Here is a 26,052-nt window from a genome sequence, read left to right on the forward strand (position 1 = left end):
GTTAAATAACAAATGTTCTAAAGAGGTTGAAGCTATTTATAACCAGTCTGACACAGTTTCCAGGAGACAGATCTGTTGTACCCTTCCCACCACAGTGCTGTTCTTCATTCGTTGCCCTCCAAAGCCATCCGTGATTACACTACTGTGATAAAGACCCTCAGCCTCAACACATTTCTTCAGTCTCACGGTGACATGAATAAACGCTACTGTCTTGCTTCTGCTAGGACAGCCTTTTGTTTACTGGAGCATGCATCTGTCACAATCCGCTTAGAAAGGGGAAGTTTCATCTTGATCCATTGATTATCCCTGCCCCTTTAGGTTCTGTGCTGAGGGGGCAGAGAGGATACAGGACACGTAACCAAAAGCAAAGCTAAATCAAGTACTTACCTCATGGCCCCCACAGCAAAACAGTAAGCCAGTGAGGTGTAGCCAGGTCCCACTAGCCCTGTGGGGACACCATCCAGCTTTTCAAGTCCCCATCACCTCCAAAAAGGTCACATCAACAACTATAGCCTTCATAGCTGGATATTTGTGTTCAAGGTTTGACCCTCAGCCCACGACATGCTGCTTTGCCACAGGCTCCAGAGCAACAGAATAACTATCTGTTAGGGTCTGAATCTCAATAAGTTCCGGAGGCTTGTGTATATAAACACCTGGCCATCAGTTGATGGTTCCCCGCCTGCTCTGGTGGAGAAGCTCAGTGGCTAGGAATGTTTAGGTTCAAGGATGCAAAACTTGTGAATGGATTCCACATACTTCATAGGTCAAGAAGCAAACAGAACTTGGCTGGCCTAGAATTTTTAAGCTTCACCCCTACTTCCAGTTTTGAACCCATATTCCAAAGATTTTACACCCTTGCAGAACAGCACCAACTTGGGACCAACTGATGACTCAAACAGCTGAGCCTGTCAGGAACATTTCCCATTCGATATCTATGCCCTCCTTTACATAACTGAATAGATTTATCACTGCAATCTTCAACATGGCACCCTGCCCATAAGTCAGTGTAGCCATTTTCCTGCCACCAAAAACCTTTTTTTTTTCCTTTGTGATAAGTGATTTTACCTGGATGTATTATATCCCCTGCTTTCTTCCGTGTTAGAAAGTGAATCCATAGATTTGAAAATGGTCAAGTATTTTGCCATCTAATCAAAATCCCTGCCTTTTGATTTTTTGAGTCAACCTTGTTATGAACTCCAGACTCACTTGGCACTTGCAGAAGGAGCCTGGGACAGTCTTGAATTTGTGACTCTCCTGCCTCATCTTCCAGAAATGCTCTGAATCAAGCCAGAGTTACCATTTCTTGCTTAAAGCATAGTCTTGTTTTACTAATATATCCATGGTGATTTTTTTACGGAGGTAAGGTTGCCACAGTGTTAGTTCATGTCCAGAGCTCTGTTTTATTGAAGCAGTTGTAAAGTCTTCCCCATGCTCACAATGCATGCTCCTCTGTTCAGATGTCATTTCTGTTCATGCAAAATGTGGGGTATAGGGGAAAATACTAACTGAGCATGGAGTAAATTTGGATTAAGTGAAGAGATAATCACAGATAAAGACTTGCTAGAATTATGTATTTATTTACCAAGGTTGTTCCATATTTATAATTCACGGACAAACACAAATCACCTTCTTGAAGGTTTTCTGGACTGGGGATTCCAGCAATGCCTTGTTCGCAGATTAGAGTTTCAAACATTTTGGTTGTCTGTGTATAAGAGGAGAAAACAGCACGTGATGAGCATAATGTCACTGCGTACAGGCAACAAGGTTCTCTGCTAGAACACAAACCAGCCATGGTAGGGAACGGGATGATTTAGATTTTCTACCATAAACTATTATATATGTTGGTAAGGAAGTTAGAGGAGAATCCCAGTGTTAGTAGACAATCCAAAGGTGCACATTTCTGCATTTTTGCTCAGTCAGAATTGTCTGACCTCATGTAACAAAAGTTCAGAGTAGTTTTGAAGGGAAGGAGGTCAGAGGAAGGCATGTGGGAGGAGTGCTAGGTGCTTACCTGAGCTGCAGGGGCTGCTGTATTCAGCAAAAGCCACTTCATCTGAAAGACATGGAGTTAGAACCTGAGAAGGGAGTTTTTGAGAGAGGAGTGTGTGGAGGGAGGGGTGTATGGAGGGAGGGGTGTGTGGAGGGAGGGGTGTGTGGAGGGAGGGGTGTGAGGAGGGAGGACAGTATGGAGAGAGGAGTGTGTGGAGGGTAGGTGATATGTTGGAACTGACCACTTTGCTCAATCAAGACCTGAATGATTGCTAAAAGTCATCTCTCTGGGAATATCAGACAAACTAAAGAAGGGAATTTCTCCCTTTGAAGCCACTGGTTGACATTTTCATACTTTGCTGGCAAAATGGCTCAGTGGGGAAGGTGTTTGCTGCCAAGCCTGGTAACCTTAATGAGTTCCACCTTTAGGATCTGCATAGCAGAAGGAGAGAGCCCATTTCTGTCAAAGGCCAGCTGAGCTCCACAGGCACCTTGATGTGCCCGCCTCTCACAAAATAAACAAACAGAACACTGGGGTCATTTACCCTTTGGAGAAAACCAAACACTTCTCCAGTGTTTGAGCAGAGGACTAGCTGCGATCCTTGCAGACATAGGTCCTTTCTGATTCCATTCTATGTTCCTGTTTTCCTTCACTATTTCTTGAGTTCTTCTAGTCTGAAACATTTAGTTTGTATCTCTTCCCTTAACAGAAAGCCCTCCATTTAATTCCCCAGCTCTGGCTGTGTGCTCTTTCTTTGGTCACCACTGAGCACACAGGCTCCAATTCCCTCTCACCTTCAATTCCCACTCTAATTATTTGTACATTTCTTCCTCTTCCTGTTACTACATTTCTAAGATTTGTGTGTCTTTCAACCTATAGACCCAACTTTGTAAAGTGTTTGTGCCCCTGGGTTACTTGGACATGTTTAGTCCAACATGGTTGCCTGGACAAACAGGAACAAATCATGAAATTTCAATAAACTGAAATTTTATAAATGGTTGTCTGGCCTACATAATATGTCAGGGTCTGAAAAACAATTGTCTTTACTAGTGGGTGTGATGGCGTATGTCTGTAATATTAGCATTTGGGAGGCTGAGTCAAGAGGACTGAGAATTTGGGTCAGCCTGGGTTACATAGTGAGAAAGTGTTAAAAAAAAAAAACCCAAAACAACAACCAAAACAAGAAGTTTCTTCAGGGTCATCTCGCTCACCTGTCTCATAGTAGTCATACACTTTCACAATGGCAGGCTGCAGGTTCTTTACTGGGATGTCTTGTTGAATGATGAAGGAGAAGGACAATGTCTGATTGGTTACCTGGGAAAGAGAGAAAAATGATCCGGACTCACAGAAGGGGCCAGTGTTTTTCCTCAGCCTGACTGACTTATGTGTTGGGTAGCATTTGCTCTCACACTCACTGTGTTCCTTAACTGCCCGCCTACGTGGAGGCTGAGATAGGTTTTAGAGTGGGGGTGGGAGGAACTGAAGTACAGGTTCCTGGGATTATGTGAAGCTTTTCCAGTCTATTAAACCATCCCAAAAATCCATATTCCTCCTTAATGTATGATATTTGGCTTCATCCATTGTGAGAGTTAAACCTTTGGCTTGTTGACTTGGACGCTAAGTCCCAGGAAAGCTAGCAACAAGGAAAGAAGATTTAAAAATTTGTTTTATCACTACTACTGCTACTACTGGTGGTGGTGGTGGTGGTGGTGGTGGTGGTGGTGTGTGTGTGTGTGTGTGTGTGTGTGTGTGTGTCTATGTGTGTGTGTGTGTGTGTGTGTGTGTGTGTGTGTCTGTGTGTGTGTGTGTCTTTAAGAACGGAGCCCAGAAGAGGGAATCAGATTCCCTGGAACTGGATTTAAAGGGAGTGTGAATTGGGTTGGCTTCAGGGAACTGAATTCTGATCTTCTGCAAGAGCAGTAAGTGCCCTTAACTGCTGAATCAGGTCTCCAGGCCAGACAGAAAGAACTCACAGCATCATCTAGTAAGAGGGAACATGCCTCTAACTCAATTAGAATTGATAAAGCCTTTAGAATTACTTCTCTTCTGCTATGTGCTTCCCACATAGATTCACAAGAAAGATTGCCCACCTGGGCATGTATAGGAAGGCGGGAAGGACCCTCACCTGACCCACATAGATCAAGGACTGCCATCTCGGCAGGTCTAGTGAGGCAGGAAAGAATCGTACCTGGTCCAAATATAACAGGACGTTGTTGGTGGTCACTTCTGTTCTGCTTACATGCTCTAATCTTTCAAGCTGAAAATGAGAGAAAACCCCAAGTTACTGAAAAAGCCTTGGGAGGGGGGGTGAGGAAGATAAATGAACTGTGGGGTGGCAGATGATAAACAGGCGATGTTACTGAATTCACTTAAATAGATGAGAAAAATCTTTTCCAATAAGAATGAAAATATATTTAGAAAATTGTGACTGCTACTCTACTAAAAGCCTGACTGAATATGAACTCACAGAGTAATAGGCTTTTTTGCCTTTTGTTTGAACATTAAAAATAGTCACCCATCTGGCAGTTCTTACCCCATATTGCCTGTGCTCTGTTAATGATCTAAACTTGTTAAATTTCATAGTTCTTAAAACATCTGAAACTACACCTGCAATTTTGCCATTTATCATTTTCCCATGAATCATTGTTGACCAGGTTCCTAACACTTTAAGTTATCGTTAGATAGCTTGTGGACTCAGTGAACTCAGATCTCTTTCTTATGTTTCTTGTGCTGGCTGCTATCACAGTCCATACCTACACCAGCATTTTAACAAACCCAAGTGTGTTAAATTAACGTTACCTGCTTTGACATGGGTTGACATAATCATGATGGTATTGGTAGGCTCCTAGTCTGAGGATACAGGGAACACAAACATCTCGTCTCTGCCTACCTTCTTCACTGTTGGTTTCAATGGGATGAAGCCAGAGAGCATCTTCACATCAGCAATCACCATGTTGGAGGCTGGACGGCTCCCCGTGTAACTACAGACCAAAGAAGTGCACAGGAGGAGTCATTTTAATAGTTTGAATCCTGCCTTCTTTGAGTTCCAGCAGTAATTCCTGATATAGCCTGTGTGATATTTTCCATATCTTAAAATACATGACCTTTATCGTCAATATAAATAGTTCTGACAATAGACAGCAGAATAGTATCATGTGCAGAGTACATTAATGGCTGGATCCTCCAGGCATGCTGGTAAGTCAGCAGTCTGCTTAGTTAGTAAAAGACCTAGTATAAAAAACAAGTATGTATGGAACCTGAGGGCTGACATTGTTGTTTGTTACATGCACACGCGCGTGCACGCACACACACACACACACACACACACACACACACACACACGAACATAAGGCTGATAAGGTCACACCATGGGAGTATTCTCTGTATATAAGATCCCTTTGGCTTCTACAGTTAGACCCCTTTACAGGTTATATTTCCTATGGAACCTCTGATGAATGTCAGAGGAACTGAATATCTCTTTTCTTATAGAAAATGGAATTTTAAAAGACCAGGAAGTCTATTCCTTGTTGGTGAAGAAGAATAATCCATGTTAAAGTCTCCTGGAAAAGAATGATGTATTATTTTATTATGATAGTGGACTAGAAAGGAACCCTAAAATCAGACTAATTAGAAATTATAAATTTACAATTCCTCATTGTTCACTTTGTTGAAGTCCAGTATTTTTAATCATTTATTTTTACAGGCAAAAAAAAATTTTAATGAAGAGACCCACTTTCGGTATCTTTGTACCCGATCCATGAAGAGTGTAAGGAAGACAGCCCTATAGCAGCTGAGAAGCAGAGACAGAGATAGATGCTCATACAGAGACAGAGACACATGCCTATCTCATACCTGATTTCTAGTGAGATTTGGAAGCTGTTCTGGCCTTTGGGGTTGTTACAAGTCAGGGGTACTGTCTGCACCTTTAGAGCAAACGCAGGCTGCTGCTTCTCCAAGGGCAGGTTGTATCTCAGCATGGTCTGATAAGTAATGAACAGAAATACTTCACCTCCATTGCACTGAGTCCTTGGATCAATCTTCCCCAATGTGAGCATAGTGTGTGCAAAGTCAGACTTTCCATTTTGGGGAAGGAGGCTCACAGCCGCATACCCACAACTTCCCAGCATCTTACCTGAGCATACACACATCCTTCTCCTGACACACTGACGGTGTAGTTCCCAGGAATGTCTGGTAATGAGACCTGCTGCAGTAACAGACGATTACTGTTGTCCACTTGGAACTTTTGGAAAAATGACCCTGAAGATTGGACGGTCACCGAAGGAGTTTTCTGGCTTTTGGAAAAAGTAGCTGCTCCGTATTTGGACAGAGCATCGAGGGCCACCACAGTGTCCTGGCAGGAATGAATGAAAATGTTCAGGATAGCATCCATTTGGAAGGCCTTGAGCTCTTCCCAAAGTTTGCTCTAGCTGTGACAAACTGTCTTGAAACTTCTGTCTCTAATTACTTGAGATCTAGACTTTATTTCAGGCTTTAATATAGAAACATTTGCGGGTCAAAAACTTCCACATGGCTTCCCTACTTAGAGTATCCTGCCATATGCAAATCCTTCCTAGTCAGAGGAAATAGGAATACAGATTAGATTTTCCTCCCAACATTCATTGTTTTTCTCCTTTGTCCCCAGCTCCTATGGTTACCCCCTCCATGTCCCCAAAAAATCACGTCCCTGCTCTCATCGATAAACTTGCTTCTGGACTTACTGTGCACTCAAGGCAGCATGGCCATGTGCCTGTCCTGGTTCAGCCTTATCACATAGAAAAACTACGATCTAGTGTTCTACTTCACTGCATTGCTCCTCAGTGGCATACTCTTGTCACATGTCCTCCATGCTCCAGAAAGGATCTCTCTCACACGATCCTTTCTTATCCTAAGAGAACTTCAGCTGCTAACCTGAGAACAGAGCCCAGCAAGAGAGCAGAAACTTGCAGCAAGGGCTTTACGATCGCAACAGGGACTGTCTAGTGAAAGGAAAGAGGAAAAGAAATGAACTGCAGAGCAGGGTGGCTAGTATCACAGAAGTTTTCTTTTCAATACATTGTATTTATCCTTTAGAGGACCCTGCCATCTCACTATTAACTCTGCCATGGTTCCAGAATAACTGGAGCATGAATTATAGTCATTGTGGCAGATGTGTTTTGGAGGTGGAGATGTTATTACCTCAGGACAGCCCTGGTGGTTCCCAAGTATCAAGAGGTAGCAGAACCTCCTGCCAGCTTGGAGAGAAGCCGAGAGTGATCTATCCCACATAAGATTAGGAGAGCCTATCAGGAGAAGGGAAACAGCTGTACCTAAGGTCAGTAGGGCAGCAGACATGTCGGTTTGGTCTTGGGTCTCCGTATGCTGTTCTAGGGTGAAGGAGCTATGTCTAGGGAGAGGGAACTATGCCTTGGATTCTGGATAATCCAGGATTTTGGCCACTGTTTTATATTAACGATTGGATCTGGGTTAGGAAGTTCTCAGAAACATAGGCCTGTTTCATCAATCCTGGTATCAAGAGAACTCCTGTGACTGGGTACAAGAACTAGGGCAATTTATTATAGGATTCTATCATCCCACACTTCCTACAGACACAAAATATCCAAGAGTAACATTTCCTTCTTCTTCTCTTCTCTTCCCTTTTTTATGGTTCCTATGTCTCTAGCAAATCCCCTAACCCCATGTGGACTCTGAAGAAAAACCACCGACCTGTGTGGAGGAGAAGCCACCACGGGAATTCTGCTGCTTTGTGAGCCACTTGATGGTGCCCATTGACAAAGCCAGGTCCTTAGGGGATGGGGCTGACTGGGCAGTGAGGCGAGCTAAGATGACATAGGCATTCATCTCTACTTCAGCAGAGGAAGCTTGGGGTTTGTACAGAGAACGCGCTGATTTCATGGGTTTCTGAGGTCTTTCCCAGTGAATGGAGTTGTCTTAGGGAAAAAATAGAGAGATAATTAAAGGTCTGAGTACATTACAATATGTAGAAAGAAGGAACTGTAAAAGATTGTAGAAGGTTTTAGTTTTCACTCACAATACACCCAGGTTTACTAATTCGCAGTAAAAATCTGCAGTTGCTACAGATGGGTTGTGATTGAGAAAGACCATGGACATATATATTATGTTATTAACTAGATTACGACCTCAATGGTGCTTTAGCAGAGCTGTTGAGGAGACAATAGCAGACACAACTCTTTTATTCATTAACTCCCTCACACCCAACAAAAGGCCACTTGTTCAGCATTCAAACCAAATGACTTAGTAAAGTTTCCCAGTGGGTTCAGAGTTGCAATTGAAATAAAAGAATCTTGAAGCATCTTTCCTCTGTGTGTCCTTCATAGCAGAGAGAAAAGCTAAGCTTTAACTACGTTCACCATTGTAACATAGTTAGACCTGTGTGCATTCTACTGTGATATTACATTTGTTGGTTTTGGTCACCCTATCAGCAAATGCCAAACAGAAGACTTTTGTAGAGAAGGAAGACTCATTTCGAAATAGGGCAGTCAAGGAGAAACTTCAGTGTGCCATAGAGCTGGGACTAAAATGTAATGCTATTTCCACTCTCCATATGCTACCCTGTTTTCCTTCAGGGGGGCTGGATGGAGACAAACTCAAGAACACACATTCTTACCTTCCTTTATAGCTTCCTTATCAAGGGATTTCAGGATTTCGTTTCTCTTCTCCTGATTCCCCGCCAGAGCAAAAGCATAGGCCATCAGTGCCTTGGTGTACACGAAGCTGCCATTTCCTCCTTGCTCTATGTTCTCCCAAGATGACTCTAGGCAGCTCAGGGCTTTGGAGACAACAGGATGCTCCTGGCAGTACAAGGAAAAGTGAGCTACATGTGATTTTTAAAAAAAAGGTCCTAGCAGATCTGGGACAAATATGGAGGCTACAGTGTTTACAATTTTCAAATCAATCCACCCTCCTCTCCCCTTCCCTCCCATCCTCTCCCATTCTTTCTGCTCCCTCCCTTCCAACTCCCAGCTCTTTCTCTGTCCCTCCCTCCCTTTTCCCTCGTTCTTTCCCTCCTTCCCTCTCCCTCTCTTCCTTTGATCTTCCATTCCTTCCTTACTCACTCTTCCCTCTCTCTCTCTCCTCCCTCCCCTTTACTTCCTCCCTTCCTCCTCCCCATTCTTTCCTGCTCTCTCTCTCCTTCCCTCTCTCTCCCTCGCTGTATTCCTCCCTCTCCTTCTCCTCCCTTTCTCTCCATTCCTTCCTTTCTCCTGCACTTCCCTTCCTTTCCTTCTTTCCTTCTTCCCTTCTTTCTTTCCCATCATCTTCCTGTCATTGATTACCTGTCTATCTATCTCTCTGCTATCTTTTGGGAGCCATTCCTTTCCTTTAAGGAATGTTCTATTTAAGACACAGACAAATAGGGACAGTATCCTAGGCTGAGTTTTGGCGTTGATTTTTGGAACATCTCCAGGATTTCATTGAGCAAGTGGATGCTTATTAATGGAATCTGACGAATGCAAAGCATTGTAAAACAGAAGAAGAAGAAGAAGAAGAAGAAGAAGAAGAAGAAGAAGAAGAAGAAGAAGAAGAAGAAGAAGAAGAAGAAGAAGAAGAAAGAAAGAAAGAAGAAAGAAGAGGAAGAGGAAGAGGAAGAGGAAGAAGAAGAAGAGGAAGAGGAAGAGGAAGAGGAAGAACAAGAACAAGAAGAACAAGAAGAACAAGAACAAGAAGAACAAGAAGAACAAGAAGAACAAGAACAAGAACAAGAACAAGAAGAACAAGAACAAGAAGAACAAGAACAAGAAGAACAAGAAGAACAAGAAGAACAAGAACAAGAACAAGAACAAGAACAAGAACAAGAACAAGAACAAGAACAAGAACAAGAACAAGAACAAGAACAAGAACAAGAACAAGAACAAGAAGGCGGCTGTACCTTGGCTTCAGAAAGGATAGGAAGCCACAGGCTTTACACATGGATGCTGGAAAGCAATGTGGTACTTACAGTGTCTGGGGGTAAACTTTCCAAAAGGGCCACAGTTATATAGGCAGAGAGGGTGATTTCATCATCAACTCCCCCCTGCAAATGACCAAGGAGTGAAGTCAGCAAAATATACAGCAAGCAAGATGTCTTCTCCTCTCATGGCCAATCCACATATTCAGTGGAAGTTCCCATTCACATCCCCTTATGAAAAAGTACATCCCAACCTAGAGGCTTATTCCTCCCCATGATAAGTAGTAGGACTTAGCCTTGAGGAGTTATTAGGTCACCTGCTTATTAGCACTTCAGAAAAGATCACCTTCATGGCGTTGTTGAACAGTGATCCAGAGCTCCTGAAGCAGCCACTGTCCTTCTGCTGATGGGAGAGCCAGGTGAAGGCATCGGTGATGTGTGATTCGTCAATGAAGATGAAGGCTTGAGCTTGGGAAAAAGACTTGAGCACAAAGGCTGTGAGCCTGATGGTGGAGGGGGAGTGTGGAGATGAAGCCTTTGTTCTGAGGCAGCATCTCCACACATGTGTTTCCAGGGGCCAGGTTCACACTCATGAGAAATCAGTCTAAGAATCTCTGAGTAGAACAGCTGTACAGTTTCTCTGTCTATTCCAAGGTAGTCTAACATTTCTTAGTCGAACTGGATGGGCATGGTGGTTTCAGGTGCTTCCTGCTTTCCTTTCTCGTTGCTTCTATCTTGTGCCTTCTCGTGTTTATCTAACACACCTGCATGCTTATCCTAGGCTTCCCTTCACTCCTCATGATTTCCTTTTGTAGATAAGAAGAATGTCCTTTCCTAAATGTCAAAGCCGTACATTTTCTACCTCAAAAAATTAGGTCCCTCATCTGGTTTATCTCCAGGTTATGCCTGTCACTTTTTCGTTTCTCACCTGTTGGCTGATTGTCTGTGTGTTTTACCTCAATAACACAGACCTTTTTGTTTTGTTTTGTTTTGTTTTCAAGTGAGTAATGTTTAAAAAAAGATTTATTATTTTATGTGTGTATACTGTTGCTGTCTTCAGACACACCAGAAGAGGGCAACAGATCTCATTACAGATGCTTGTGAGCCGCCATGTGGATGCTGGGATTTGAACTCAGGACCTCTAGAAAAGTAGTCAGTGCTCTTAACTGCTAAGCCACCTCTCCAGCTGTGAATAATAAATTCTTATGTAATGAAAGGTCACATGAACACTGGTAAGAGCTTTTCAAGTCTCAGTTATAAGCAACTTTGAATGTTCACTAAAATGTAGCCAGGTACATACTAATGAATGATCTTGGAGAGAAATGAAAAAGCCAGCTTACCAAAGCCATTAAAGCACATGGTGCAGAGTCAAAGGCTCAAAGGAATCTTAGTTCTTCAATTCATGATTTGCACTACCTCAAATATGTTCCTCTGAGGCCCAGGTATCCGCTAGATTTCAATGAAATTAGATGCATGTAGAGCTGTCGTGAGGAAAAAAGAGTTGAACAAGGCCAGGTACACAGTGGACTCCTCTTACCAAGTGTTTCCTTGACCCTTGCCATCGTGATCCCCAAAGGCACTGTAGGAGCCATCCTTGTGTTTGTAGTTCAGTTCCCTCTGATAACCTGGAAGAGAAGGCTTTGGGTGTTTTCTAAGGAAACGATTACAGCAAAGACTGGCAGGCTGTAAATCTGAAGTAAGAAAGACCCTCACATACCCTGGCTTATAGGACTGACTAAGAATACTGATCAGCTCTCCCCTCCAGTGCTAAGCCCATTTCTAGACATTTCTAGGGAGAATGTTTACAAGAATGAGGCAGAGTTTCTGAGACTTACTGACCAGCTCTGAGGTAGCCAAGGGCCTTGGACTTGATCTTCTCTGTCAGCTGTTGGGTTTCATTCAGATATTTCAGTACATAGATGCTCGGAGCAAAAAGGACCATGTTCTGCTCCCCACAGCCATAGGGCATTTGGATAAGATTTTGTGTGTTTTTTATGGCTGAACTCAAGATATCACCTGGAATTGAGAGGGTGGGACATCAGAATAGCCATTATCTTTAAGAATAAAATAACGTCTTTAAAAGAAGCACTTCTCAGTGATGTGAAGGAGTTTTATGGGTGACATGTGTTGGATCCCAGAGGGTATTCAGGGGATAAAGTCAGAAGAAGGCTGTGAAAGAGATCAAGGGTAATAGTTTGGAAGCTACATTTAAAATCATGGTGGGGGCAGGGGAGTGGTAGTGAAGATTGATCCAAGTCCCCCAGGGATGGATTGACTCACCCATCACAGAGAAATGTGCTCTGGCTGAATCTTTCACTACTGTTGGTGGAAGCAGCAGAGACAATGTTTCTGATAGCTCAGCATCTTATAAGCAAAACAGATAGTTAGATGATCATCTCGGTTCTCTGCATATCTAAAGTGCCCAAAGATCAGTGGCTTCAGTACTGCACCTTAAGCTTTGATTTCTTTTCTCCCTCTTGAGGTTAAATATCACAAATTCACATTTCCTGGAACCACAGGCTTGTCAAACTCCACCCTCTTCCCCTGTATCACCCACCTCTTTGAAGCACAGCATCTGTCCAAAACAGAATGTCTAAGGCTCTGTGACCTGTGTCCCTCTACTTCTGTCAACACTCTAATTAGTTATTTTAATAAACACCCAAAAATGTGTCATTTATTGAATTTTGGTTTAGGAAAACCCTGCTTTTGTCTGTCTGTCTCTCTCTCTCTGTCTCTCTGTCTCTGTCTCTCTCTGACTTTCTCTCTCTCCGTGTGTGTGTGTGTGTGTGTGTGTGTGTGTGTGTGTGTGTGAACTTTGACATAAGTTTTGTTTTCTGGGAGTGGGGAACCACAGTCATGAAAATCCTCCATGACACAGGGCTGTAAGCCAGTCTTGAAGCTTTTTTTTTAATATAAATAATAGATGTGACAGGTCCTGGCCCAGTGCCCACCATCTGTGCTGTATAAGGAAGCAAACTGAACCAGAGCAGAGCAAGCTAGGAAGTTGCATCCCTCCATAGCTTCTACTTCAGTTCCTGCTTCCAGATCCCTGACTGCCTTCACTTCATGATGGACAGTCATCATGTAAGCTGATCAACAGTCCAACTATGTTAGGTCCTAGTGTTGAGGACGGAATCCTACAACAAAGCAATGTGAAGAAGCATCCAACATGTCACAATCAGTGAGTGGATAAATCCTGAGCCAGCTTTTATTCTTCATTGTTCTCTGAGGTGCTTGGGAGGCTCTCTGTTCTCTCCCATGCAGCTGTCATGGACGGCTTCCTAAGGCAGGGATGATGGGTAGATTACATTGTAATCAGTAACTGTGAGGGGAAGCACAATTGACCAGTGGAAAGAATAGGGCTTTTCTTATCCTATCTTTAGATTTCTTTATTCAATTGACAAATGTGTTCTGAGTAGACACTACAAGCACTGGCTAACAGAGGTGCTGGCCTTAGAGCCATTATTCTAAGTGGACAGTACCTGACCTTATGTTTGTCCCTCATATGGGATAGTGAGCTTCCCCTTATGTGAAGCATTGCTATATTTCCTTTGCAATCATTGGCTTCCAGTGAGGAGCAGGGATAAAAGAACAAGGTATCAAAACATCTAGTAGAGAGCAATTTTATGCTAAGTACACACTGTGATTTATCATGGCTTATGTATTTCTTTCAGTCATATAAATCTTTCCTTTATTTGTGATCTAACAAAAAACAAATATGGTGTTTTCCAAGGTATTCTCTATATTTCCATCCCTCCCCCCTTTTTAAAGGAAAATTATAATTGTGACCTCTTCTTAGTCACTCCCTATCTATAAGTTTCTAAGTATTGAGATTGAAGAAGAGGCTTCTGTATTCTAAAAATAAAAAGAGCTACAGTGTAAACAATACTCTTAGGAACTGCATTGCATAAGTGATGATCTTAAGTTACAAGACTCAGTTTTGTTAGTTTTTCTTAGGGGTTATAAGGGGTTATAAGGTATGTAGTATCCTGATTTTCTTCTAGGAATATTGCAAGATCCCTAAGTAGGCAACTTAAGTTATTATTTCATTGTTGTTTTGAAAGGTTCTCACCTGATGCACAGAGCAGTGAGCTGAAAGTATGCTCTCTCTTGATTCCTTCAGGCTTGAACAAAAGATAAGAAATTCAGACATGAGAAATCACTGCGCATGCAAACACTAAGTGGGCAAACACAGAAATGCTGGAGACAATTTTTAGTTCTCTCTTTTTTTGTCTTTTGAGAGAAAACTTTACTTGTGAGGCCATGAGGCTGGAATGGCTTCAGCATGTGAGAATTTTGTCATGCCAGGACAAAACAAAGATAATAAAGAAAAAAGTGGTGAAGCATAATCATTAGAAAGAGGTCCACCCTGGAACAACCATTCTGAAAATCAGTCTGGAGGTTCCTGAGAAAATTGGACATTGAACTACCTGAGGACCCAGCTATACCTCTCTTGGGCATATACCCAAAAGATGCCCCAACATATAACAAGGACACATGCTCCACTATGTTCATAGCAGCCCAATTCATAATAGCCAGAAGCTGGAAAGAACCCAAAAGCCCTTCAACAGAGAAATGGATACAGAAAATGTGGAACATCTACACAATGGAATACTATATAGCTATCAAAAACAATGACTTTATGAAATTCATAGGTAAATGGATGGAACCGGAAAATATCATCCTGATTGAGGTAACTCAATCACAGAAAAACACACATGGTATGCACTCATTCATAAGTGGATATTAGCTCAAATGCTCGAAATAACTAGATGCACAGAACACATGAAACTCAAGGAGGATGACTAAAATGTGGATGCCTCACTCCTTCTTTAAAAGGGGAACAAGAATACCCTTGGGAGAGGATAGGGAGGCAAAGTCTAGAACAGAAACTGAAGGAACGCCCATTCAGAGCCTGCTCCACATGTGGCCCATACATATACAGCCACCAAACTAGATAAGATGGATGAAGCAAAGAAGTGCAGGCTGACAAGACTCAGATGTAGATCTCTCCTGAGAAACACACTCAGAATACGGCAAATATATAGGCGAATGCAAGCAGCAAACAACTGAAACCCATTGAAGGAATCTTAGAAAGGTCTGAAAGAGCTTGAAGGGCTTGAGACCCCATGTGAACAACAATGCCAACAAGCAGAGCTTCCATGGACTAAGCCACTACCCAAAAACTATACATGGACTGACCCTGGGCTCCAACTGCAGAAGTAGCAATGACTAGCCTAGTAAGGGCACCAGTGGAAGGGAAAGCCCTTGGTCCTGCCAAGACTGAACCCCCAATGAACTGGATTGTTGTTGGGAGGGATGGTAATGGGGGGAGGATGGGGAGGGGAACACACATATAAAAGGAGAGGGGAAGGAGTTAGGGGATGTTGGCCTGCAAACTGGGAAAGGGCATAACAATTAAAATGTGAATAAGAAATACCCAATTTGACTCAAGCAGCAGGTCCCCTGCAGTCCAGACACAGCCTGGATCTGAAGGGACCAGATCAAAAGATCCCTGCACACAAATCATGAGGGAAGGAGAGCTAAACCTTCAAAGGGGCAGACACACCTGGAAAGCCAGAAAAGATTACACTCTGCCCACATTTCTGACTACAGAGGAAAACACCTAATGACATCTAGGACCGTAGTGCATGGCAGTTCAGGCCCTCCTGGTTGCTGCCCTCACGAAGAGCTCAAAAGCAGCCCCCCAGGAGCCACTTCAGCCATGGGACCACAGGTAAGACCAACTTTTCTGCTCCAAGCAACCTAACTGGTCAACTCAGGACACAGGCCCACAGGAACAGCTGAAGACCAGTAGACAGGAAAGACTACACGCCCGAAAGCAGAACACTCTCTTCCCATAACTAGCTGAAAGAAAACAGGAAAACAGGTCTATACCACTCCTGACACACAGGCGTTTAGAACAGTCTAGCCACTGTCAGAAATAGCAGAACAAAGTAACACCAAAGAAAACCTGATGGTGAGAGGCAAGCACAGGAACCCAAGCAACAGAAACGAAGACTACATGGCATCATCGGAGACCAATTATCCCACCAAAACAAACGCTCAATATTCAAACACAACAGAAAAGCAAGATCTAGATTTAAAATCACATTTGATCATGATGATGGAGGAGTTCAAGAAAGACATAAAGAACTCCCCTACAGAAATGTAGGAAAACATGAATAAACAAGTAAAAGTCTATAGAGGGGAATCACAAAAATCCCTGAAAGAATTCCAGGAAAACAGAATCAAAGAGATGAAGGAATAAAAAATGGAAATAGAAGCAATAAAGAAAGCACAAAGGGAAATAACCCTGGATATAGAAAACCAAAGGAAGAGGCAAGGAGCCATAGATACAAGCTTCACCAACAGAATACAAGAGATAGAAGAGAGAATCTCAGGAGCAGAAGATTCCATAGAAAACACAGACACAACTGTCAAAGATAATGTAAAACGGAAAAAGCTACTGGTGCAAAACATACAGGAAATCCAGGACACAGTGAGCGGATCAAACCTAAGGATAATAGGTATAGAAGAGAGTAAAGACTCCCAGCTCAAAGGACCAGTAAATATCTTCAACAAAATCATAGAAGAAAACTTCCCTAACATAAAGGAAGAGATACCCATAGACATACAAGAAGCCTACAGAACTCCAAATAGATTGGACCAGAAAAAGAAACTCCTCCCGTCACATAATAGTCAAAACACCAAACGCACAAAACAAAGAAAGAATATTAAAAGCAGTAAGGGGAAAAGATCAAGTAACATAAAAAGGCAGAGCTAACAGAATTACACCAGACTTCTCACCAGAGACAATGAAAGCCAGAAGATCCTGGACAGATGTCATACAGACCCTAAGAGAACACAAATGCCAGCCCAGGTTACTGTATCCTGCAAAACTCTCAATTAACATAGATGAAGAAACCAAGATATTCCATGACAAAACCAAATTTACACAATATCTTTCTACAAATCCAGCGGTACAAAGGATAATAAATGGTAAACCCCAACATAAGGAGGAAGCTACACGCTAGAAAAAGCAAGAAACTAATCATCTTGGCAACAAAACAAAGAGAAGAAAAGCACACAAAAATAATCTCACATCCAAATATGAATGTAACAGAAAGCAACAATCACTATTCCTTAATGTCTCTCAACATCAATGGACTCAATTCCCCAATAAAAAGACAGATTAACAAACTGGATACGAAATGAGGACCCTGCATGCTGCTGCCTACAGGAAATACACCTCAGAGACAAGGACAAACACTACCTCAGAGTGAAAGGCTATAAAACAACTTCCCAAGCAAATGGTGTGAAGAAGCAAGCTGAAGTAGCCATTCTAATATCGAATAAAATCTATTTTCAACCAAAAGTCATCAAAAAAGATGAGGAAGGACACTTCATATTCATCAAAGGAAAAATCCACCAAGATGAACTCTCAATCCTAAATATCTATGCTCCAAATACAAAAGAAACTACATACATAAAAGAAACCTTATTGAAATTGAAAGCACACATTGCAAATCACAAAATAGTAGTAGGAGATTTCAACACCCCACTCTCATCAATGGACAGATCATGGAAACACAAATTAAACACAGACATAGACAGACTAAGAGAAGTCATGAACCAAATGGACTTTACAAATATTTATAGAACATTCTATCCTAAAACAAAAGAATAGAAATTCTTCTCACAACCTCATGATACATTCTCAAAAACTGACCACATAATTGGTCATAAACAGGCCTCAACAGATACAGAAAGATAGAAATAATCCGAAGCATCCTATCAGACCAACATGGGCTAAACCTGGTCTTCAATAACAAAAAGGGCAGAACGCCCAGATATATGTAGAAGTTGAACAATGCTCTACTCAATGATAACCTGGACAAGGAAGAAATAAAGAAAGAAATTAAAGACTTCTTAGAATTTAATGAAAATGAAGGTACAACATACCCAAACTTACGGGACACAATGAAAGCTGTGCTAAGAGGAAAACTCATAGCGCTGAGTGCCTGCAGAAAAAAACAGGAGAGAGCATATGTCACTAGCTTGACAGCACACCTAAAAGCTCTAGAACAAAAAGAAGCAAATACACCCAGGAGGAGTAGAAGGCAGGAAATAATCAAACTCAGAGCTGAAATCAACCAAGTAGAAACAAAAAGGACCATAGAAAGAATCAACAGAACCAAAAGTTGGTTCTTTGAGAAAATCAACAAGATAGATAAACCCTTAGCCAGACTAACGAGAGGACACAGAGAGTGTATCCAAATTAACAAAATCTGAAGTGAAAAGGGAGACATAACTACAGAAACAGAGGAAATTCAAAAAATCATCAGATCTTACTATAAAAGCCTATATTCAACAAAACTTGAAAACCTGCAGGAAATGGACAATTTCCTAGACAGATACCAGGTACCGAAGTTAAATCAGGAACAGATAAACCAGTTAAACAACCCCATAACTCCTAAGGAAATAGAAGCAGTCGTTAAAGGTCTCCCAACCAAAAAAAGCCCAGGTCCAGATGGGTTTAGTGCAGAATTCTATCAGACCTTCATAGAAGACCTCGTACCAATATTATCCAAACTATTCCACAAAATTGAAACAGATGGAGCACTACTGAATTCCTCCTATGAAGCCAAAATTACTTTTCTACCTAAACAACACAAAGACGCAACAAAGAAAGAGTACTTCTGACCAATTCCCCTTATGATTATCAACGCAAAAATACTCAATAAAATTCTGGCAAACCGAATCCAAGAGCACATCAAAACAATCATCCACCATGATCAAGTAGGCTTCATCCCAGGCATGCAGGGATGATTTAATATACGGAAAACCGGCCCGCAGCAGCTCTCTGCTCCCAGACCCGGTGAGAGAGAAACCCAACCGCCTGGTCAGGTGGGCACTCCTGAGGCTGCAGAGCGGAAGAGACCACCAACACTGCTCACCCCTGCCCACATCCCTGGCCCAAGAGGAAACTGTATAAGGCCTCTGGGCTCCCGTGGGGGAGGGCCCAGGAGCGGCAGGACCCCGCCGGACCCTGAAGGAAACAGACCGGATAAACAGTTCTCTGCACCCAAATCCCGTGGGAGGGAGAGCTAAACCTTCAGAGAGGCAGACAAGCCTGGGAAACCAGAAGAGACTGCTCCCTGCACACACATCTCGGACGCCAGAGGAAAAAGCCAAGGACCATCTGGAACCCTGGTGCACTGAAGCTCCCGGAAGGGGCGGCACAGGTCTTCCTGGTTGCTGCCGCTGCAGAGAGCCCGTGGGCAGCACCCCACGAGCGAACTTGAGCCTCAGGACCACAGGTAAGACCAACTTTTCTGCTGCAAGAAAGCTGCCTGGTGAACTCAAGACACAGGCCCACAGGAACAGCTGAAGACCTGTAGAGAGGAAAAACCACACGCCCGAAAGCAGAACACTCTGTCCCCATAACTGACTGAAAGAGAGGAAAACAGGTCTACAGCACTCCTGACACACAGGCTTATAGGACAGTCTAGCCACTGTCAGAAACAGCAGAACAAAGTAACACTAGAGATAATCTGATGGCGAGAGGCAAGCGCAGGAACCCAAGCAACAGAAACCAAGACTACATGCCATCATCGGAGCCCAATTCTCCCACCAAAACAAACATGGAATATCCAAACACACCAGAAAAGCAAGATCTAGTTTCAAAATCATATTTGATCATGATGCTGGAGGACTTCAAGAAAGACATGAACACACTTAGGGAAGCACAGGAAAACATTAATAAACAAGTAAAAGCCTACAGAGAGGAATCGCAAAAATCCCTGAAAGAATTCCAGGAAAACACAATCAAACAGTTGAAGGAATTAAAAATGGAAATAGAAGCAATCAAGAAAGAACACATGGAAACAACCCTGGATATAGAAAACCAAAAGAAGAGACAAGGAGCTGTAGATACAAGCTTCACCAACAGAATACAAGAGATGGAAGAGAGAATCTCAGGAGCAGAAGATTCCATAGAAATCATTGACTCAACTGTCAAAGATAATGTAAAGCGGAAAAAGCTACTGGTCCAAAACATACAGGAAATCCAGGACTCAATGAGAAGATCAAACCTAAGGATAATAGGTATAGAAGAGAGTGAAGACTCCCAGCTCAAAGGACCAGTAAATATCTTCAACAAAATCATAGAAGAAAACTTCCCTAACCTAAAAAAAGAGATACCCATAGACATACAAGAAGCCTACAGAACTCCAAATAGATTGGACCAGAAAAGAAACACCTCCCGTCACATAATCGTCAAAACACCAAACGCACAAAATAAAGAAAGAATATTAAAAGCAGTAAGGGAAAAAGGTCAAGTAACATATAAAGGGAGACCTATCAGAATCACACCAGACCTCTCGCCAGAAACTATGAAGGCCAGAAGATCCTGGACTGATGTCATACAGACACTAAGAGAACACAAATGCCAGCCCAGGTTACTGTATCCAGCAAAACTCTCAATTAACATTGATGGAGAAACCAAGATATTCCATGAGAAAACCAAATTTACACAATATCTTTCTACAAATCCAGCACTACAAAGGATAATAAATGGTAAAGCCCAACATAAGGAGGCAAGCTATACCCTAGAAGAAGCAAGAAACTAATCGTCTTGGCAACAAAACAAAGAGAATGAAAGCACACAAACATAACCTCACATCCAAATATGAATATAACGGGAAGCAATAATCACTATTCCTTAATATCTCTCAATATCAATGGCCTCAACTCCCCAATAAAAAGACATAGATTAACAAACTGGATACGCAACGAGGACCCTGCATTCTGCTGCCTACAGGAAACACACCTCAGAGACAAAGACAGACACTACCTCAGAGTGAAAGGCTGGAAAACAACTTTCCAAGCAAATGCTCAGAAGAAGCAAGCTGGAGTAGCCATTCTAATATCAAATAAAATCAATTTCCAACTAAAAGTCATCAAAAAAGATAAGGAAGGACACTTCATATTCATCAAAGGAAAAATCAACCAAGATGAACTCTCAATCCTAAATATCTATGCCCCAAATACAAGGGCACCTACATACGTAAAAGAAACCTTACTAAAGCTCAAAACACACATTGCACCTCACACAATAATAGTGGGAGATTTCAACACCCCACTCTCATCAATGGACAGATCATGGAAACAGAAATTAAACAGTGATGTCGACAGACTAAGAGAAGTCATGAGCCAAATGGACTTAACGGATATTTATAGAACATTCTATCCTAAAGCAAAAGGATATACCTTCTTCTCAGCTCCTCATGGTACTTTCTCCAAAATTGACCATATAATTGGTCAAAAAACGGGCCTCAACAGGTACAGAAAGATAGAAATAATCCCATGCGTGCTATCGGACCACCACGGCCTAAAACTGGTCTTCAATAACAATAAGGGAAGAATGCCCACATATACGTGGAAATTGAACAATGCTCTACTCAATGATAACCTGGTCAAGGAAGAAATAAAGAAAGAAATTAAAAACTTTTTAGAATTTAATGAAAATGAAGATACAACATACTCAAACTTATGGGACACAATGAAAGCTGTGCTAAGAGGAAAACTCATAGCGCTGAGTGCCTGCAGAAAGAAACAGGAAAGAGCATATGTCAGCAGCTTGACAGCACACCTAAAAGCTCTAGAACAAAAAGAAGCAAATACACCCAGGAGGAGTAGAAGGCAGGAAATAATCAAACTCAGAGCTGAAATCAACCAAGTAGAAACAAAAAGGACCATAGAAAGAATCAACAGAACCAAAAGTTGGTTCTTTGAGAAAATCAACAAGATAGATAAACCCTTAGCCAGACTAACGAGAGGACACAGAGAGTGTGTCCAAATTAACAAAATCAGAAATGAAAAGGGAGACATAACTACAGATTCGGAGGAAATTCAAAAAATCATCAGATCTTACTATAAAAACCTATATTCAACAAAATTTGAAAATCTTCAGGAAATGGACAATTTCCTAGACAGATACCAGGTATCGAAGTTAAATCAGGAACACATAAACCAGTTAAACAACCCCATAACTCCTAAGGAAATAGAAGCAGTCATTAAAGGTCTCCCAACCAAAAAGAGCCCAGGTCCAGACGGGTTTAGTGCAGAATTCTATCAAACCTTCATAGAAGACCTCATACCAATATTATCCAAACTATTCCACAAAATTGAAACAGATGGAGCCCTACCGAATTCCTTCTACGAAGCCACAATTACTCTTATACCTAAACCACACAAAGACACAACAAAGAAAGAGAACTTCAGACCAATTTCCCTTATGAATATCGACGCAAAAATACTCAATAAAATTCTGGCAAACCGAATTCAAGAGCACATCAAAACAATCATCCATCATGATCAAGTAGGCTTCATCCCAGGCATGCAGGGATGGTTTAATATACGGAAAACCATCAACGTGATCCATTATATAAACAAACTGAAAGAACAGAACCACATGATCATTTCATTAGATGCTGAGAAAGCATTTGACAAAATTCAACACCCCTTCATGATAAAAGTCCTGGAAAGAATAGGAATTCAAGGCCCATACCTAAACATAGTAAAAGCCATATACAGCAAACCAGTTGCTAACATTAAACTAAATGGAGAGAAACTTGAAGCAATCCCACTAAAATCAGGGACTAGACAAGGCTGCCCACTCTCTCCCTACTTATTCAATATAGTTCTTGAAGTTCTAGCCAGAGCAATCAGACAACAAAAGGAGATCAAAGGGATACAGATCGGAAAAGAAGAGGTCAAAATATCACTATTTGCAGATGACATGATAGTATATTTAAGTGATCCCAAAAGTTCCACCAGAGAACTACTAAAGCTGATAAACAACTTCAGCAAAGTGGCTGGGTATAAAATTAACTCAAATAAATCAGTTGCCTTCCTCTATACAAAAGAGAAACAAGCCGAGAAAGAAATTAGGGAAACGACACCCTTCATAATAGACCCAAATAATATAAAGTACCTCGGTGTGACTTTAACCAAGCAAGTAAAAGATCTGTACAATAAGAACTTCAAGACACTGAGGAAAGAAATTGAAGAAGACCTCAGAAGATGGAAAGATCTCCCATGCTCATGGATTGGCAGGATTAATATAGTAAAAATGGCCATTTTACCAAAAGCAATCTACAGATTCAATGCAATCCCCATCAAAATACCAATCCAATTCTTCAAAGAGTTAGACAGAACAATTTGCAAATTCATCTGGAATAACAAAAAACCCAGGATAGCTAAAGCTATCCTCAACAATAAAAGGACTTCAGGGGGAATCACTATCCCTGAACTCAAGCAGTATTACAGAGCAATAGTGATAAAAACTGCATGGTATTGGTACAGAGACAGACAGATAGACCAATGGAATAGAATTGAAGACCCGGAAATGAACCCACACACCTATGGTCACTTGATTTTTGACAAAGGAGCCAAAACCATCAAATGGAAAAAAGATAGCATTTTCAGCAAATGGTGCTGGTTCAACTGGAGGGCAACATGTAGAAGAATGCAGATCGATCCATGCTTATCACCCTGTACAAAGCTTAAGTCCAAGTGGATCAAGGACCTCCACATCAAACCAGACATACTCAAACTAATAGAAGAAAAACTAGGGAAGCATCTGGAACACATGGGCACTGGAAAAAATTTCCTGAACAAAACACCAATGGCTTATGCTCTAAGATCAAGAATCGACAAATGGGATCTCATAAAACTGCAAAGCTTCTGTAAGGCAAAGGACACTGTGGTTAGGACAAAACGGCAACCAACAGATTGGGAAAAGATCTTTACCAATCCTACAACAGATAGAGGCCTTATATCCAAAATATACAAAGAACTCAAGAAGTTAGACCGCAGGGAAACAAATAACCCTATTAAAAAATGGGGTTCAGAGCTAAACAAAGAATTCACAGCTGAGGAATGCCGAATGGCTGAGAAACACCTAAAGAAATGTTCAACATCTTTAGTCATAAGGGAAATGCAAATCAAAACAACCCTGAGATTTCACCTCACACCAGTGCGATTGGCTAAGATCAAAAACTCAGGTGACAGCAGATGCTGGCGAGGATGTGGAGAAAGAAGAACACTCCTCCATTGTTGGTGGGATTGCAGACTGGTAAAACCATTCTGGAAATCAGTCTGGAGGTTCCTCAGAAAATTGGACATTGAACTGCCTGAGGATCCAGCTATACCTCTCTTGGGCATATACCCAAAAGATGCCTCAACATATAAAAGAGACACGTGCTCCACTATGTTCATCGCAGCCTTATTTATAATAGCCAGAAAATGGAAAGAACCCAGATGCCCTTCAACAGAGGAATGGATACAGAAAATGTGGTACATCTACACAATGGAATATTACTCAGCTATCAAAAACAACGAGTTTATGAAATTCGTAGGCAAATGGTTGGAACTGGAAAATATCATCCTGAGTGAGCTAACCCAATCACAGAAAGACATACATGGTATGCACTCATTGATAAGTGGCTATTAGCCCAAATGCTTGAATTACCCTAGATCCCTAGAACAAACGAAACTCAAGACGGATGATCAAAATGTGAATGCTTCACTCCTTCTTTAAATGAGGAAAAAGAATACCCTTGGCAGGGAAGGGAGAGGCAAAGATTAAAACAGAGACTGAACGAACACCCATTCAGAGCCTGCCCCACATGTGGCCCATACATATACAGCCACCCAATTAGACAAGATGGATGAAGCAAAGAAGTGCAGACCGACAGGAGCCGGATGTAGATCGCTCCTGAGAGACACAGCCAGAATACAGCAAATATAGTGGCGAATGCCAGCAGCAAACCACTGAACTGAGAATAGGTCCCCTATTGAAGGAATCAGAGAAAGAACTGGAAGAGCTTGAAGGGACTCGAGACCCCAAAAGTACAACAATGCCAAGCAACCAGAGCTTCCAGGGACTAAGCCACTACCTAAAGACTATACATGGACTGACCCTGGACTCTGACCCCATAGGTAGCAATGAATATCCTAGTAAGAGCACCAGTGGAAGGGGAAGCCCTGGGTCCTGCTAAGACTGAACCCCCAGTGAACTAGTCTATGGGGGGAGGGCGGCAATGGGGGGAGGGTTGGGAGGGGAACACCCATAAGGAAGGGGAGGGGGGAGGGGGATGTTTGCCCGGAAACCGGGAAAGGGAATAACACTCGAAATGTATATAAGAAATACTCAAGTTAATAAAAAAAAATAAATAAATAAATAAAAAATATACGGAAAACCATCAACATAATCCATTATATAAACAAACAGAAAGATAAAAACCACACGATCATTTCATTAGATGCTGAGAAAGCATTTGACAAAATTCAACACCCCTTCATGATAAAAGTCCTGGAAAGAACAGGAATTCAAGGCCCATGTGTAAACGTACTAAAAGCCATGTAAAGCAAACCAGTAGCTAACATTAAACTAAATGGAGAGAAACTTGAAGCAATCACACTAAAATCGGGGACTACTAGACAAGGCTGCCCACTCTCTCCCTACTTATTCAATATACTTCCTGAAGTTCTAGCCAGAACAACCAGAAAACAAAAAGGTGATCAAAGGGATACAGATTGGAAAAGAAGAAGTCAAAATATCACTATTTGCAGATGATATGATAGTATATTTCAGTGATCCCAAAAGTTCCACCAGAGAACTAATAAAGCTGATAAACACCTTCAGCAAAGTGGCTGGGTATAAAATTAACTCAAATAAATCAGTAGCCTTCCTCTACACAAAAGAGAAACAAGCTAAGAAAGAAATTAGGATACGATACCTTTCATAATAATCCCAAATAATATAAAATATCTCGGTGTGACTTTAACCAAGCAAGTGAAAGATCTGTATGATAAGAACTTCAAGCCTCTGAAGAAAGAAATTGAAGATCTCAGAAGATGGAAAGATCTCCCATGCTCATGGATTGGCAGGATTAATATAGTAAAAATTGCCATTTTACCAAAAGCAATCTACAGATTCAATGCAATCCCCATCAAAATACCAATCCAATTCTTCAGAGAGTTAGACAGAACAATTTTCAAATTCATCTGGAATAACAAAAAACCCAGGATAGCTAAAACTATCCTCACCAATAAAAGGACTTTCGGGGGAATCACTATCCCTGAACTC

At 41.7% G+C, this 26,052-nt stretch overlaps 1 protein-coding gene across 6 annotated transcripts in view; it reads right to left on the bottom strand.

The window, feature by feature from the left end:
• Positions 1–1,557: 1,557 nt before the first annotated feature.
• The window catches only part of Mug6 (murinoglobulin 6), an 86,838-nt gene continuing 62,343 nt past the window's right edge, over positions 1,558–26,052 (bottom strand). For 2 of the 6 annotated variants that reach the window (XM_087656979.1, XM_087656980.1), the window contains 15 exons: positions 13,966–14,017; positions 12,174–12,257; positions 11,733–11,909; positions 11,431–11,518; positions 10,240–10,396; positions 9,945–10,019; positions 8,616–8,799; positions 7,694–7,917; positions 6,123–6,341; positions 5,843–5,970; positions 4,881–4,971; positions 4,179–4,247; positions 3,202–3,304; positions 2,012–2,053; positions 1,558–1,702 (listed from right to left, as the gene is read on the bottom strand). In XM_087656979.1, coding sequence (XP_087513105.1) covers positions 1,686–1,702; positions 2,012–2,053; positions 3,202–3,304; positions 4,179–4,247; positions 4,881–4,971; positions 5,843–5,970; positions 6,123–6,341; positions 7,694–7,917; positions 8,616–8,799; positions 9,945–10,019; positions 10,240–10,396; positions 11,431–11,518; positions 11,733–11,909; positions 12,174–12,257; positions 13,966–14,017 — 1,710 coding nt within the window. In that variant the 3' untranslated portion in view covers positions 1,558–1,685. 6 annotated transcript variants of the gene reach the window in all.

Source organism: Rattus norvegicus, chromosome 4 (genome assembly GCF_021556685.1).
Source record: "Rattus norvegicus strain SHRSP/BbbUtx chromosome 4, alternate assembly SHRSP_T2T, whole genome shotgun sequence".
In the NCBI taxonomy this organism is placed as follows: Eukaryota; Metazoa; Chordata; class Mammalia; order Rodentia; family Muridae; genus Rattus; species Rattus norvegicus.